This window comes from Elaeis guineensis, chromosome 9 (assembly GCF_000442705.2).
Source record: "Elaeis guineensis isolate ETL-2024a chromosome 9, EG11, whole genome shotgun sequence".
Classification (NCBI taxonomy): domain Eukaryota; kingdom Viridiplantae; phylum Streptophyta; class Magnoliopsida; order Arecales; family Arecaceae; genus Elaeis; species Elaeis guineensis.
Window position 1 is genome coordinate 85,645,810 of NC_026001.2, and position 17,202 is coordinate 85,663,011.

A 17,202-nucleotide genomic window follows, 5' to 3' on the forward strand; every position below is an offset into this window, starting at 1 on the left:
AATATGATTAAGTAGGAGTAGTTAAGAGGTGGAGTTCTGGGATGAACAATGTCCATTAGGTGTAGGTTCATATGACATATACAAAACGACGTGGATGATATAGACCCTAATTAGATCTGGATGATATATGAGTGGTAGGGTCAAAAATGGGACCTAAACAGGCTTTAAAAAATAGATGTAATTTTTGACAAAGACCTAATCCACAAGTTTTTTAAAAAAAGATTAGGCTAGGTCTAATCAAGTTGAGGCAAAATTAAGGTTTGGCTTGATCTATTTCATCTCGAGAAAAAGTAGAGATCGTGAGGACTTGATATGGGATGAGATGAATTGAACAAGAATATTGCTAATTGAGAGGAGATGATGAGCATGGACATGTTTTAAATTGAGCTTAGTATGTCTATATATATATATCATCGTCTTCTTTACCTCACACATACTCTCTCTTTCTCACACAAACACATCTTAGTATGTCTATATGTGTTTGTGTGAGCGAGAAAAAGAGAATAATATATAAATAAATAAATAAATAAATATATATATATATATATATATATATATATATATATATATATATATATATATGCATGCGTGGGAGGGATGTGGGACATATATGAAATTAAAACCATACACAAACAGGTGTCAGATTCTCATTATGTTGAGCCTGTGAAATGTCCGGCTCTATATGCAGCAAACCTGTGTTACCATAATACCAAAAGCCCCCGCAAGCTTCATGACTGGGAGTCTTCTCACGACCTCAAATGGCGGATCCACTGCTCACTGCACCGTCGCCGACGCCCTGCCGCCGCCGCCGCCACTGATGGCGACGCACTTCCACCGCTCCACTGCCCTTCTCCTCCTCCTCATCTTACCACACGTTCTTGTCGGGCCGGTCCTCGCTTCCGGCGGACCCGATGGCGGAGGAGGCGCATCGGAGGAGTTCTCGGAGGAGCTTCTTCTGAAGCCCTTGCCCGATCGGAAGGTCCTCGCCCACTTCCATTTCCAGAGCACCGCTCTGCCCTCCGCCACCAATGGCCGCCACCACTTCCTCTTCCCCAAGGCCATCGCCCAGCTGGTACTTGTTCTCCAATCCCTTCTCCATCTCCCAGTCTTCGGGTTGTATTGCAGCCCGTCCGATTTGTTTCTTGTGGTTTGGTTGCATAAATAGTATAAATCGGAGGAATCTCTAAGGGAATATAGAGTAGTATGAGATCCAAACCCCAAGAAACAAATCGATGTTGATAAGGCATTAAAGGCAATCTACTTAACAGGTCATATTAGGGTTTTATTGCAGCCCCTCGATTTGTTTAGTTATAATCACTCTTTTAGATTTCCGTAGGATGTCATATTATCTTGTCCAGGATTTGGTGATAAAGGTACTCATGTCATGGTCCGTAATTCTTGGTACCGTTTATTTGTTTGATGGTCAAACCTATAATTGACTCAGTTTGAAGGGTTATCATTGAGTAGAAATGTCAAACTTGTCCTCAAGTGTTCGGGGATTCTGATAATTTTCTTCCACTACCATAAGTTGAGGGAGTACCTATTTGGGGAACTAAATGTGTATTTTTTCCTTGGCCTAAAACCTTAAACTCAAAATCTACTTGCTTAGTATCCTATCTTTTCTGTAATTAGCTAGATACTATATTTTTACAAGCAACATAGGATGCAAATGATGTAATGTTTTCTCATAAATACTAGGTAAGCTAATTATGAAAAAAGAGTTATAAATAACTATCACTTCCACAATATGGGTATTCTTCCATCTAAACAAAAACTATCACATGCCAAGTTCATGAATGCAAACCATCTTCATGCTTTGCCTCAATAGGTAATGAATCTGGGAAACACCAGTAGTTAAACTTGTATTCCATGTCTGCATAGGATTCATGTCAAGTACTAAAAGGGTGGCCTAATGCATGTGATTCCCATCATTATGTGGTGTCTTGGAAGGGTTAGATGTACAGAGCCTTACCTCGTCTAAAATGGTTGTTTCCGTGTTTTCAAACCTATGACACCTAGGTCATGGTGGATAACCTTATCATTATGACAAGGCTTGCCATCATTCATATCAAATACTGGTATGTGGCAAAATATGTTTTATGTTCTAATTTTGAGTATTCTTTTTAAGCTAAGAAAAAGACTTCAGATTGCTTGAAGCACTTCACAGATAACTCTGTGAATGAGGAAGATGATTTTTCTCTCCTTTTTAGTGAATGTTGACCTTTTAATAATGGATATGATGGATTCTTAATTTTAGAGTTTGTGATATTGATGTTATTGTATTGTTTAAAAATTATGGTGTTTGTATTTAAATATTGACTAGTAGATGGAGTTTGTGGATTCTTTCTGTACACACATATTGTCATATTAGATGTATCCTGTCCAATTTTTCAAGGTTTGTTGTATGATGAATCTGTAACATGTTGGATCTTTATTCCATGTCCATCTCCATGCTTCATATAATGGATTGTCCAATGCACTATATTTGAAAATCCCAGGTAAATTTTGATGAAACCTTGCTCATGTACGCATTTAATTAGGTCCATCTACTTGAACAATGGAATCTTATCTTGTAACGGTTTCTCCTTAGGCAAAATAAATTCATGGAGATCTACATCTTGTAATTATCCCTTCTAAAATCATGGATGATCATGTGTTAGTTCATTTAAGTCATTGTAGGATTAGGTAACACCTTGTCAAGAAAATAAGAATTTACCATGTGAAAAATGAAAATAGATGCAAGAAAACTCAATGCAACACATCAAGTTACCAATGTGGGTCTCCTTCTAAACAAAAGAGGGGTCCCCTTGGACATAAAAAATAATCTACTTTTGAACATGGTTCAATTAATTGTGGAAGCAATAATTGACTTATTGATCCAAAGAATCTAACTATAGAACATGATACATCATGCAACAGGTGAAGATACCTGTGAGATGCATCCTTAAATAGTCATGATAGACATTTTTGCAAGAACTTATCTCGAATAATTATTTAGACTAAAATCCATAAGTTTAGAAGGCCGTGAGCATGTTAAGCCCCTGTTACAAACCTGTGCCAATATATTGGTGAGTAAATGGATGCCACAAGCAGCTGCCTGATAACCATACATATATATGAGCATTTATTTGGCATTTTAATACAATACCAAGACAATTGATCAGTGGACTCGTTTGGAATACAATTACCCAAGAATTATTACAATGGAGTAATGGAGAAGTAGAGACTTAGGAAAAGAAGAGCCTTGTGCCACATAGACATAGTACCCTTCTTAAGTAGTACCTGTACCCATGTCTTGGATGGTCCCTGGCTAAATTAGTGGTGGCAAAAGGAGTAACTTTCTGATGACTAATTACTTGTTGAATGCAACTTGCTATAAACAAAAGAAGCTTTAGGGACTGCCGCAGTAAAAGTAAATTAGTCACCATAAGATAAAGCCATCTATCATATTTTAAGGGTTCCAACATGTTGAATTATATATCTCCCTGAGGCTTGGTTGAAATGAGCATCTGTTGAATGGACACGCCATGGGCCTAGGTGAACAATCTACTGGTAAATCAACTTAATGCAGAGAATTGATGCTTTCTTGCAGTCAATCTATGCACATTTTAACTGAAAGTTGAGATTAATGAGCTAGCTTTTCATAATAAACCAGATTGCTTGCAATATGCTGTTAAACTTAATTGAAGTAATGTAGCTTCATTTGATCTCATCCAGGTATCACATTTCTTAAGAAAGCTTTCAGCTATGCAAGTTCACAAGTGATATGGTTCTCAGCCTATATATGACTCCCTAACTGAGCTAAGCTACTATATGTTGCTTGTTGCCACTTCATGTGAATAGATTCAGCCCCAATAAATATGCAGTAATGGACCTTGAATACTCTCACATCAATTGTTTTGCTTTGATTCCTTCTCTCCAATGTGGCATTGTTAAACTTGATATTTGTTTTTTTGTTGTCTCCAGGTTAAATTTGGGCAGTAACGGATTTTGTGCATCAGTAGTGTCTTTGTGCAAAACCTGTTAATGGTGTAAAAACTGTTTGAAAGTAATAAATGTTTGGTTTGGATATGTTTAGAAAAATAGTGATTGATGAACCATCAAGGTTTGTGTATTTTCATCACCTTGTTTCTGTCCAATAATCTTAATTGATTTGGCTTGCTGACTTAAATAATTATAGGAAAGTGGCAATGAATTAAGGTTGAAGGTTCAGTATGAATACTGTAAAATATGTAGTTTCTAATAGCACAGCCCTTTTTCTAACATCGTATCCTACTTAAAACAGGTTGAAAAGTTCCGAATTAAGGAACTAGAATTATCTTTTACTCAGGGACGATGGAACTATGAAAACTGGGGTGGATCTGATCCGATGTCCAGCACCAATGCCAAGCCCCCGGGTGTCGAGCTGTGGACCCTCTTTGACCTTCCCATCACGGAAGTTGATGCCACTTGGAAAAATCTCACCCATACCCTTTCAGGTCTCTTTTGTGCATCCATCAACTTTCTTGAATCCTCCACAGCTTATTCTGCTCCCCGTTGGGGATTCCATCCAAATTCTGACAACCTAAGATATGGTGCATTGCCCCGTGAAGCAGTTTGCACTGAGAATCTCACTCCTTGGTTAAAGCTTCTCCCATGTCGAGATAAAGCTGGGCTGGCTTCTCTATTGGACAGGCCTTCTATTTATAAAGGCTACTACCATTCCCAAAGATTGCGGATAGTTTCAGCTAAACTTACTGGTATAGTTCTTGAGCAGACTCTGACTGTTGTGCTCCAACCAAATGTTAGAAGGAATAACCCAGTTTCTTCTACTGCGGGATCTCTCCAGCCTAATTGGTCCATGAGTTCAGTATTTAAAAAGAAGATAACAGGACAGTGTGTTCTTGCTAAAGTGAGTAGAGTATTCCTTGAACTAGAGGAAAGTTTAGTTGCTGAACTTGAGAAAAGGGTATCTAGAGATTCTTGGAGTAATCCTTTATTTGAATTGTCTGCTATGCCAGATAGGGAAATCAAAGAGCTCAATGCCTTGCAAGATCAAAGTGGTTCAATTTTATATGAGTTCAATGTTGCTAACTCCAACGAGTATGAACCTTTGGATGTGGGCATGATGTGGAAGGTTCCTTTGGTCTGGTCTTGCCCCCATGCACCATTCCATGTGAGCCGGTTTCTAATGGGAAGTGGAAATGAACGAGGCTCCCTTGCTATCTCATTGCAATCCACCCAGTCACATGAACAATTCTTAGGTGGCTCACATGCTTGTACAGTGGAAGTTGTTGTCTTTCAGGTTGTTCCATGGTATGTTAAAGTTTACTATCACACACTACAGATTTTCATAGACGGGAAGCCTCAGACTGTCTCTGATGTGATTGAAAAGTTACAAGTGACCCCTTCAGAAGACAAGCTGTTACCTGGGACATTGGAATTGATGCTTAGATTTCCTTGCAGCATGCATTCTGGTACATTGACTTTAGACTTTGACAAGGTCTGTTGCAATATCTGTTTTCAGTTTTCATGTGAGTGCATTTAGTTTTGCCTAATGGGAATATATCTGATTTAGTTCTTAGGGTACTCCTGACAAGATTTATAGTTCCTTTTATGTCCTTTCTTGTAGATGAACTACAACATCACTCATAAATCTTGTCCATATCAAACATTTCTTGGGCTTTTAAAGCTTGTTGAAATAACTACTTAACCATATTTAATGGAATCATCATACTGTTCTAGGGATTCTTGCACATTGACGAATACCCTCCAGATGCTAATCAAGGTTTCGACATTCCATCAGCTTTAGTTAGTTTTCCTGGCTTCCAGTCAAGCAGAAGCTATCATGAAGATGACTCACTGAAAGACTCTCCCTTGCTACTTAAATTCCAGGTATCTATCTGATGTTTGGGCTAGTTGAGAGTAGAATTAATGTTGTTAAGTTGGTCTAACAAAATAATGAACAACAACCATCTTCAGCTTTTGTAGTTGTTACAAGTGGTGTTGTTGATTCTTTTTGTGTTTGTCGGTGTTGGCAGGAGAAAAATTTTATGCGGTCTTATACAGAAGTATTGCTTGTACCTTTAACAACTCCAGACTTTAGCATGCCTTATAATGTCATCACTTTTACTTGCACTGTGCTAGCATTATATTTTGGATCATTGCTCAATGTCTTGAGAAGAAGGATTGATGAGGAAGAGAGAGAATTGAAAAGCAAAGGTAAGTCGGATCTTTGACGTACCTAATTCATGTGCTCAATAATGTTAAGATTTTTTGTATGTAAGGGAGTCTGCTTGAAAAAGATGTTTTAGAAGTTGATCATGTTTTGACATGGATAACTAAAAGATAATTCTTAGTCTACAGAATCACTAAAATTGACAAATTTACTTGTGTAACTACATAGAGCATTGAACAGCTGAAACCGTTATTATTTTTGATAATTGATGTGATGCATAGTACAAAGGGAAACATGTGATAGATGCTTCCAAGGCTTTAGTGGAGAAATATTCTCTTCATTTCATATTTTCTACAGGATGGTGGATATATGTTTGTGTTGCAGAGTCTGAAATGTGGACCTGGTGTGTATCCTTGTCATATGGTGACACTAGGGAGTAGACATTGACTTGCATGTTCATTGTTGAATACCATTTGCTGATTTTTTTGAAATATTGCAAATTTCAATAGATAGCACATATTTCTTCATTTGTCTGGTAACTGAGTTGATGATAGTGATGAATAGAATAATATTGATTGTGTCATGATGATACTGGTGTGCTTCCTTATAAAGAAATCACATGCATTTATTATATAATCTATTATGTACTTACAAATAGTGTCTTTCAGTTTTCCTTTAACAACCATTACCTCCAAGTGTTGTCCTTGAGTTTTTAAGTGTTGGATGAATCCTCATGGACAAAATATTTCTATTAAGACTAACAGAATTTCAATAAACACAGAAACTTTTGGATGAGAATCACCTCATCAATTTTGTCATACACAACTATATTTTTTTAAACCTCCCCAAGCCAACTTATGGTGCAAAATCTGGGTTTTGGAGTTTCTGTGTTTGAAATTTATGCCCAAGTCATGATACTATACTTGTATCTATGTCAGCCATTTTATAGGTTTATTTCAGTCAGCCTACTTCATATTTATTTAGTGCAAAGAACTCGTAGTTGACCAATTAGATCAGATCCTAGAGGTAGTTCTTGAAGGCTATGGAATGATGTAGAAAGTGTGACATGCCTGCCATGAACAACTTTTGGAGCCAGCATTTTATTCTTTTTTTGGGGGTGTGGGCAATAATGCAGTTACAAAACAATGGTACCTAGAAGAATATTTTTATATGTCATGTTTATTAACTATTTGGCTTACAATTATAATACATAAAGAACACATCACAATATATTGAACAAAAGAAAAAAGGGCAAATTCATGTCATAGATAAGCTTCTGTATCTGGCATCCTCCGATCCTTCCTAATGCCTTGATTTTGAAGAACATGATTTTAGTGCATTACCAAAGGAGAGACTATAAATAGTAATCATTTCTGAAAAATCCTAATAGATCTCTCATTGAAAAGAAGGGGAAATAAAAGAATAGATAGGAAGAGGAAGAAAAGAAATATAACAGGAAAAGAAAAGTCACAAGCCTGGGCAACCTGTTTTTTCTCCCTTTCATTTTTTTTTCTTTGCCAATTCTTGGAACCAGCTGGCAAATAAAGAGAAGGGATGTGTGCATAACTTCATGGTCATTGTCTGAAGGATAAGACGAAGAGAAATAGGGAAGTATGGAAGATGGGAGAGTAACCAACTGCTCATCTTGGATCTAAGAGGGACATGTGTCTGTGATTGAACAAAATATGCACCATAACTACTTATTTGTGTTTAGCAAGAAACTTTAATAGATATTCTTGCTTATCAAAATGATCTGCAAATATAGACTAATATTGATATCAATAATATTCTTATCTAAATTCACCTGTTAACATAACTATAATCAAGATTTTGGAGATGGGGAGGGGGGCAAAGGATCCATCAGTTCTAGACTTAATATGGAAAATCTAAAATCCAGGGGGTGCTTGTCGCCCCTAGCCCCCTGGCCCTGCTGATGCTTGAACTGCATAGTGACAAGTGTTGTAATGTCTCGGAATTTTTCAGAACTCGTCCATGAGCACTAGGTGGTGCTTGTTGGGCACGTCCCCGTGTGTCAGAGGCGGCAGCCTCTAAAAATCTTGGGAGAGGGACATGGCACATGCACATAATTTGTACGTGCAAATGTATGTATCTGTACATATGTACATAGGTTGGTAAATATGTATGTATGTATTGTATGTAGAATTTTATGCATATCTTAAAAGAGACTCAAAAGGGGAAGGAGACATGCTTTTTAATAAACAAAATAAAAAATCATCCATGTGCCTGCATGTATTTTAACAATATCATCTCAAGGCATTCTAGTAAAGGACCCAAACTTCCAAAGCCATGAACTGGAAACTTGAGAGAAAAAGGCTTTGAGAAAGCAGATATTGTTGTGAGATCCTTAGGTTTGTTTGAGGTTACCCAAGATGTTTTAAGATACTTAAGTTGATAATAGCTGTGATATATATTAAAAATACAACAATATTTTAGTGTCCAGCACTTGGAAAGAGTACTTTGTGTAATGCTTCAAAAAGTGCCAGGTATTGGTGCTTTTTTTTTGCCAATATGAGCAGGATATTTCAAAATGGAGTGTCCAGCTGTGTTATGCTATGTCATGTAGGTATCCCAAAGTGTTGACAATTCCTAGAAGCTAAAAACCGGAGTGTCCAAGTAATAAGCACCCCATGTACGCCTGTCTTTTAAGTAATCTTCATAAAAAATCCTAGCTTTAGTCATCACATCAAGCTGCATGGACTACACTTCAGCCATGCCGGTGAAACTTCTCCTGAACTGGTTCTTTTTGAACTCTGCTTGGTGGATGCCTTGAATCCTAGAAAAGACTGTACTGTATATAAAGAGAACTCCTGTTAACTGAATGTCCCGACTTTCAACCTTCACAAGACTCCAACATGAGAACATAAACCTGATAGCTTGTGGATAGGAGGGAAAGGAAAAAAGAAGACTGCGCTATGAGAAAGAAGACAGCACTATGGGAAAGAAAAGTGGATGTGATCAGGGAAAAAGCTCAATTTGATTCCCAAAGTGCTGGACTACCTAGAATCTAGAAACGAGTAAATTTCTGAAGCAGTGAATGGGAGGGAAGGGGAAGAAATCTGAATGAGATGGAAACCTGATCAACTTGAGTGTGCAGTGTCAGATGCAAATTAGAAAAGAAAATTCAAGTTATGAGATATGTTTACCATCTCTATTAGAGAGTTCTTATATTTTGGTTGATGAGGTCCCAGCTTGCCATCAAATTTTCCTATTTTGCAATAAACCACCTGTATTGGACATGCCTAGATCTAATAACTAGTAAGATAGAAGTTTAAAGGAATCTTTCGTACTTTAATCATCATACTTACTACTTAGTCAAATCCCTAGCCGATCTCCGTTAATATTTTTGGTTATGTGATGGCACTATTTGGGTATTGTGTTTGTTTAACACATCTTCTATGGGAGCAATATAGAGTCCCAAAAGATAAATATTAAATAACCTAGACCACCTGGATTTCTATGGCTTACATAGAACTAGGTGTGCCATATTGTTTTGTAATGAGAAATTCCATGTTTGCAAAAATTGTATAATTTTTGATGGTATGCCAAAATGCAGTTGGGTGACTGCATATGCATTCTTGCATATGTGGATGCAGCCTGGTGACCACACTGTATTGGATTAATAAGGTCCTAAAATGTGCCCAAGCCGCATACAGAATAACCAGGCACAGGCATGGGCATAGGTGACACATATATGTGGCCCTTGTGCATATCGTTAGTGATTATTATGAATCATTGTCTGAAAAGTCACTTTCCCAAGAAGATGATTGACTTTTTTTATCATCTATTTAATAGTTGGTAGCTTAAGTACTATATGATTTGTTTATACTTAATTAAGAGCTCTGCATCTTTATTTCTTGTATTTCAATTGTTCATCATTTGATAATTGATATTTGTTCACTACATCGTCATACTTGAAAAATGAGGAAAGTTTATGGGGCATATTGATATTTTTTTTTATTTTTTAGGTTAACATATCATATATTACATTAGGCACTCAAATAAGTGGGAGCATGTTTCTTGTTGAAATTTCATTTTTCTTTTTTACTAATTTTATTTATTTATTATTTAAATATTTTAGGGCCAACTGCATATGCACCCTATATCGCATGTGCACTATGGAAAACCCCAGCTGCCCGCATATGGCTGCTGCTTCATGAAACCTTGAGTTTCCTTCGAAAGAAGTGTAGATCGTGCAATTGGGAATTCTCTATTGGTTATGGTTTCAGTGCTTTATATTCCATTTTAAGATTTGAAATAACATACTCTACACATAAGGGCATAGCAGCACTGCAGTTGGCCTTTTGGTACCTTAAATCGTCTTCTGGAATAGAGATGATCGGGTTGAGAACTCTTTATGGACCTTAGTTGTGGCAATTTTCTACCTGGAGTAACATGCCCACTTTGGGAACTCATCAGAATCTTGAACCTGCACCTGCTTTGTAGGCACTTCCTTAAAATATTTCTGGAATATTCCTTTTCCTTCACCCACACGTGCTGACACACCCATTCCCAATTTTGGCAACTAACTTAGGGATTAGATGCGACGATTCTACTATTTGATGTTCAGACTATAAATAATATGCCCTAGATTTAATGATGCAACAGCAATATTTTTTCTACTTTGGGCTTTCCTTATTGTCTTAGCAGTTGTATTAAGCTTTGGGGTGCTTTATATATTTTTTTTTCTTTTTCATGTGATTTTTTAATAGTTTTAAATTAATTGTTAGCCTGTATATTGTGGTTGGTTTGACCTACTTATCTAATAGCCCTTCTATGAGCTGGATTGAGGAAATCATATGATTACTTTAAAGTCTATAAATTTTTAAGATGTCTGTAATTAACCTGAAAGTGAGTGTCATATTACAAAAGAACCTAACTAAACCTCATCACCTATAAAGTGCAGATCCAATTAAAACTGTTTACTTAACATAAGGTACCAGACCACAATAAACGCTATTCTTATCTGCCATTACCAGACAAAGTTACAAACAGATATCCTAGACAAAAAGAAGACCCCCTAAAGCTAGAATATCCACAAAACACACATGGACAAAATTGACACCACAGTGCAACTGAAACTTTAGGGGCCTGTTTGGATGTTTGGAAGAAAATTACTGAAGAACTGAAAAAATGGAGGAATGGAGTGGTGCTATAACAGAATTCTGTCGGAAAATTTTTATTTTCAGTTCTGACGTTACTGTTTAACTACAGCAAAATTAAACATACCCAGGTAATATGAATTTTTTGTTTAAAAAACTTTTACCAGGTTTCATGTGAACAAGTTAGGAAGCACAGATATGATACGGGACACGGGTACGGTATGATATGGATATGGAGATACTATAAATTTTTAAAAATATAAGATACGATACGGTTAGGATACGGTATATTAAAAAATATAATATTAATATAGAAGCATAAATACTCAAAATAAATTTAATATATAAATACAAATCATAACTCAAGAGCATTTATGTTTGAAAAGTAAGCATCATTAATACATAGTCATTACAAGCAAAAATTCTAAAAGATTAACACAAAAACACCTATGTTTCAGTACCCAGCCGTACCCCAACCGTATCTGATGCTGGAAAAATCTGAAAAGAGAGGAAAAACTGCCGGACACGCAGTGGGTACATATCGCACCGTGTCCCCGGCATTTTCGTATCGAAAATGTATCTGACACGGGTACGATAGCCATTTTGCCGTATCCAAACAAGTAACTACTTCTGAAGAATGCCACTGATTATTTGAAATATATTATTTTTGGCCAAAATATACTATCATTTGATCTCCTATACTAATTGATGGAGAATATCTATCATCAAAGAGAAAGTGATGAAAAACAAAAAAGAATTAAAGGCATTCATGGACTTTAAAATATTAAAAAAAGGATCATGTCAGGTTTCTTTTAGGGGAATATCTAGGAGTTACAACATTAGGTTTCTCAACCTTCACCTCAACACAATTTACAGAAACAAGAAAAGGAGCAGCCCATTCATGTAGTAGAGCAACCTTACTATTGCACCAAGGCTCACCCTCTCACCTAAACACAATTTACAGAAAGTTTACAATTTTCATATGGTAGTTGAGTTATAGATTTAGCACCTCTCTTTAAATTTTTCCTTTCATGATGCGACGCCCATGATTTGCAGCTACCATAGGTGGTAGATCTGAAACCAGAAAAAAACCTCTTCTTCCTTTTCTTTCCTGCCTAACTGTAGGACTAAACCTAACCTCAATTCTTACTAGAGTAGATCCATGGAAATTGAGGGAGAGATAGAGGGGCAACAAGTGGGCTGTGTAGTGGCAGCATCATGATAATGCTGAGCCTGGTGATAGCATGGCTTGTACTAAAGTTCTGAGGCCAGAGATTCTAGGAAGAAGGGAAGTAAAAGTGGAAGTTAAAGAAAAACTTGGCTGGAAGAGCCTTGGTTAGTCAGGTAGATGCTGCTACAACAAGGAACCAGCTAGGGTGTGGAAGTTGTTTCAAGGTGGATATGATAGGTCACAGCTCACAAGCAACGGGACTCTCAGGCAATCTGTAGGAACGAAATACTTCCAAATTTTTAGATTTCTTTTTCCCATGGTATTGGTTGCTTTATTTGGTATCATTTTCCTGTCAAAACTCTATCCACATTTGCTCAGATACAAAATACTTTGCGGTTTAAAGTTTAAAATAATCATGGATTTCCTGTTTCCTGCATAATACTATGGAAACATCATGTGCAGGAACAGGTCTTTAATTGATTGTAATGGTAGATGTTTTGGTATTACTTTTCTTTTATGCTCTTGCATGTTTCTTTCTTATGTATTACTTAGTCCCATGATGCCTTCTTGATTACCCTATCATCTGCAACACATTATGTGATTGATGAAGTCTTGTAGTTTGAAGAATTCCTCTCTCTCTCTCTCTCACTTGCATGCACACACACATACATAGAAGAGAGACACAAATACTCTCTTTTTTATCTTGGGTGAGGGGAGGGAGTAGGAGCCGGGAAAATAGAGTGGATTAGGGGGGTTGGGTTTTTGGTGCTTGGAGATTGTCTGCTTGCCTCCTGTTGAAGGGGTTGACATGACGAACTTAACATGGAGGTCGATGTTACCTAATAATTGCAGATTGAGGTGAGTATCAAGTGGTGTTATGGGAAGAATTTACCCATATTATCTTTATATAATTCTGGAAACCATTTAAGATGTAGAAAGCTTTTAATATTGTTGTTTTCAGCTTTGGAGCGGGTAGTGTATATGAATATGGTTGTTTTCAGATTGGATGGTTGACCTTAATGCCTGATATTCTTGAGCATTTAGAGGTTAATTGAGATACAACTCTTGGGAAGGGTCCGAAGCAAGGTTTGCCATATTGTGTCGAACCGACCAGTACACCTCGTATCGTATCGGACCGGCAGGGAACCGATATAATTCGGTCAGTAAATTCGGTACACCAATGGTATGGAAGGAAAAAAAGAGAAAAAGTGAGAAAGAGAGAGAGAGAGAGAGGAGGAGAGGGAAGGAGGTGGGAGCCATCGGAGGCCGACGGTGGCCGACTGCGGCTGTCGGAGGACTTCTGAGCCCCGTATTACCTGATAGGGCTTTCAAAAGAGTGAGAAAGAGAGAGAGAGCGCTCAGGGGGGAGGGATCTATTGGATGGACGGTGCCTCCATCGCAAGGCCTACGGTGGTCGGCGAGCCGATGCCGACGGCCTGAGGGCGGTCGAGCGGGCGGAGCCTCTCCGCGGCTCTGCCCCCTTCTTTTTCGAAACAGACGGTCGTCTGTTTCGATTTTTTTTTTTTTTTTGATTTTAAACTCATGAAGTTGCCGGTTGCCGACTTAAGAATTTTTTTTTTTTAAAAGACAAAAATCGTAAAGCCGGCAAACTATTTGCCGGCTTCACTTAAAATTATGTTTTTTAAAAAAACTCGCGAAACAGGGGCAACATCCTGTTTCACGCCCGCGGCGCCGCGTGCGTGGACTGCGCCCTCTGGCGACCACGGGGGCCAGTCGGAGGCCATCCGACGGCCCCACCGACTCCTTCCCCTCCCTCTTTTTCTTTCTTCCTCTCTCTCTATTTCTCTTTCTTTCTCTCTTTTTCTTCTTCCGGTTTGGGTCCACTTGCCTTCGTCGGTTCGGTACGGTACGAAATCGTACCAAACTATACCGTCCCGTACCGCCGGCCGGCCGATACGGCCGGCGGTACCGGTTCAGCATATCTTGGTCCGAAGGGAGTACAATGATCCTTTAGTTATAAAGGCTATCTAGAACACTCATTTGTGGAGATTTTATGTAAGAAGATATTGGTTTCCAAAATCTCTTTGTGTTTCATGAACAGATTTGTATATTGTTTGAAGGGTAGCCTTATTTTGTGAATGTGCTTTTGTCCAGAGCATTCCATTACATTTCTGTAAATTTTATTTTGAGGCAACAGATTTTTTACATGCAATTGAGATCTTTTCCTTCTAACAATATCCAAAGAGAACTCTAGAAGGATGCAGTCCAAAAATACACCCAATTCATGAACATCAAAGGCTTTGTTGAACCTTGTTATCCACCGTCCACTGGTCATCGTTCATAAATTTTTGTTCACTTTAAGGTTAGTAGGAAGTTGTGAAAGTTCCTTTGACTTTGGCACTTATGTAGGTGCAGCATTTTAGGTTATCAATAAAAATGTGTTCTCCATGTGAAGGTGATCATCCAGGTTCTTGGTTGGAGAATTAGAAAGTCGCTGAAGGCAAGATGTGCAGATGAATAGTTTTTGGTAGCTTTACGATCAATCAGAAAATTGATATGAGAAGGCAATTTCATAAAGAAAGCAGCTTTCAGTTAAACTGTTCTTTCCTAATTGGAATGTTATTCTGATGCGGGAAAAAAAATTTCGCTTGCATGTAAGAAGATGGATAGAAGAAATTTCCATGCATAACAATGTCAAGAGCACTCACTAAGGGAAAACAAGAGTGACCTCCAGCAACTCAAGCAGATGAGATGATGCTGACTTGTCATGATTAATTTGAAGTATGAGGAGGTTATGCAAATCTAGTTGCTTGGTGAAAAAGGATCGTAAATTCTTAACAATTCACATGTTGGATAAATCACTGTTATACCTAATTGAAAATCCATGCATGGCCTTATGGATGACGGACCACATTTTAAGAAAGGGGGTGGAAAGGGACAATGCCTACAGGCTTATCTTTGTATTGATGAATTTTGATGCCATATTTCTTGTCTTTCTTCTTTTTGTGGTGCTAGTTATTCTTTCATTAGGACTAAATTAACCACCGGAATGAATGGTCAAAAAATTAGAATAAGATCTCTAAGAATGATAGAAAAGATGCGTATACATGGGTGTGTTAAGTGTCCCAAGGAATTGCTTTGTAACACCAATGTCATTTTTAGCCATTGTAGGAAACATGCATGTGTTGAAGGCTGGTTTCCTTGATTTTCTTAAACTTCATCAACAGCCTTTTCGCTTGAAAATCTCATCTTTTTGATCAAGCATAGTGCAGTGAGTAGCTTTAAATTTTAAAATGAGCAGGGCTGGCATAGCACACAAATCTACACTAAACAAGCTGATTACAATGTGCTACTGCTTTTCTTCCTTAAAAAAGAAATTGATATTTAACTCTCTGTTGCAGCGAGCAGCACACATGCTGACAGATTGAGAAGCAACAGAGAAGCTATAGATCAGCAATATAACTTTTTTTTTTGAGATTTATGTTTGTTAAATAGTTTCCCTTTTGTCATACTTGACATGAAAGTAGTGTATAATGGGGAATGTGGTCATTGCTGCAGGACCTAAATATTCAGTCAAGATAAGAAAAGTAACTTTGGTAGGGGCTATAATGGCATGACTGTATCGCATAGGTGTTCTAAAGTCTAAACTATTGCATATCTCTAATCTTGAATGCTGTTTACTCTCTTTTTCTCTCTCTACTTGATACTATTGTAATGTCTCTTTGGAAACTAAAACCTTTTTTTTTTTTTTTGTTTTCCAACTTTGCAGCTGCCAGGCCTGGGCTAATCCCCCTGCTCCTATCTAAGTTGTCTTCCAAGTTAAAACGACGGACAGATGAATCATCCCAGTCATCGCCATCATTATCGTCATCTTCACCATCTATATTAGGACCCAAGCTGTTATTCAAAGTCATATTAGTTGCTGGGTTAGCTGTTTTTTGGAATTATTTTTTAAACAATGGCTGAGGTCAATGCCTAAGCCATATACACCGAGTAATATTGATTTGACACGTTTTGTAACCTATGTAATCACTTTATCCTCAAACAGCATGTTGCCGGCCATTCATACTACTTGTATCACTGATTTCTCGAGTTTATGAGGCTCATTGTAGCTTGCATCCTTTTCTACCAAGAATGGTTATTGGTGTTAACTGCAGCTGAGCCCTGAAATGGTCTAAATCTGATTTTTAGCTGTTGATCACAACGTTCAGATCTGGATCCAACAGTTCTTTCAATCATAAATTAACTTTTGCATGTTTAGATCTATCACGTTTGTAGCGTTAAAGAATTGTGTTCACCAAGTGAATTATATTCCCCTAATTTATGTTTGGGAAATTGATTTGTTTATTGGATACACATAGAACAGCAGTTGCATGTTTAGACCTGTCATTGTTGTAAATAAATAGTCAGTAAGAGGACCATACTGTGGGTGTATGAACAGGATCATACTTTAGGGTGCGAAAGATGTCTGAGAAGCGTGGCAAATATTTTCACATTGCCACATGGTTTGTTGTGTAGAGTATACAAAATTGTGATGCTTTTTCTGCTCTCGATGCCAGGTTAACGATGACTCAGAATTGTAGCAAGCATCATGGTGTCGTAATCCCCGAGAGGTCTGAAGCCCTACCCAGCAGTTTGAAGGAGAATCTCTTTGGAAGCGCATGTGGAATATGAATGATGCTCATTCAGATAGTGCCGGTACAAGATGCAGCAGTTACGTTAGCAGTAACGTGATTTTCACGAGTACATCATTGGTGGTTGATGGTTACACCCCGACTTTTAAAGCTTGAATG

General features: G+C 37.7%; 1 protein-coding gene across 1 annotated transcript; it reads left to right on the forward strand.

Annotated features, from left to right (window-relative positions):
* Positions 1-667: 667 nt before the first annotated feature.
* LOC105051188 (uncharacterized) lies at positions 668-16,565 on the forward strand. Its single transcript, XM_010931497.4, has 5 exons — positions 668-1,072; positions 4,286-5,482; positions 5,725-5,874; positions 6,021-6,201; positions 16,179-16,565. Exons 1-5 carry the CDS (start codon positions 683-685, stop codon positions 16,373-16,375), a joined length of 2,115 nt encoding a protein of 704 aa, XP_010929799.2. The 5' UTR covers positions 668-682; the 3' UTR covers positions 16,376-16,565.
* The last annotated feature ends 637 nt before the right edge of the window (positions 16,566-17,202 follow it).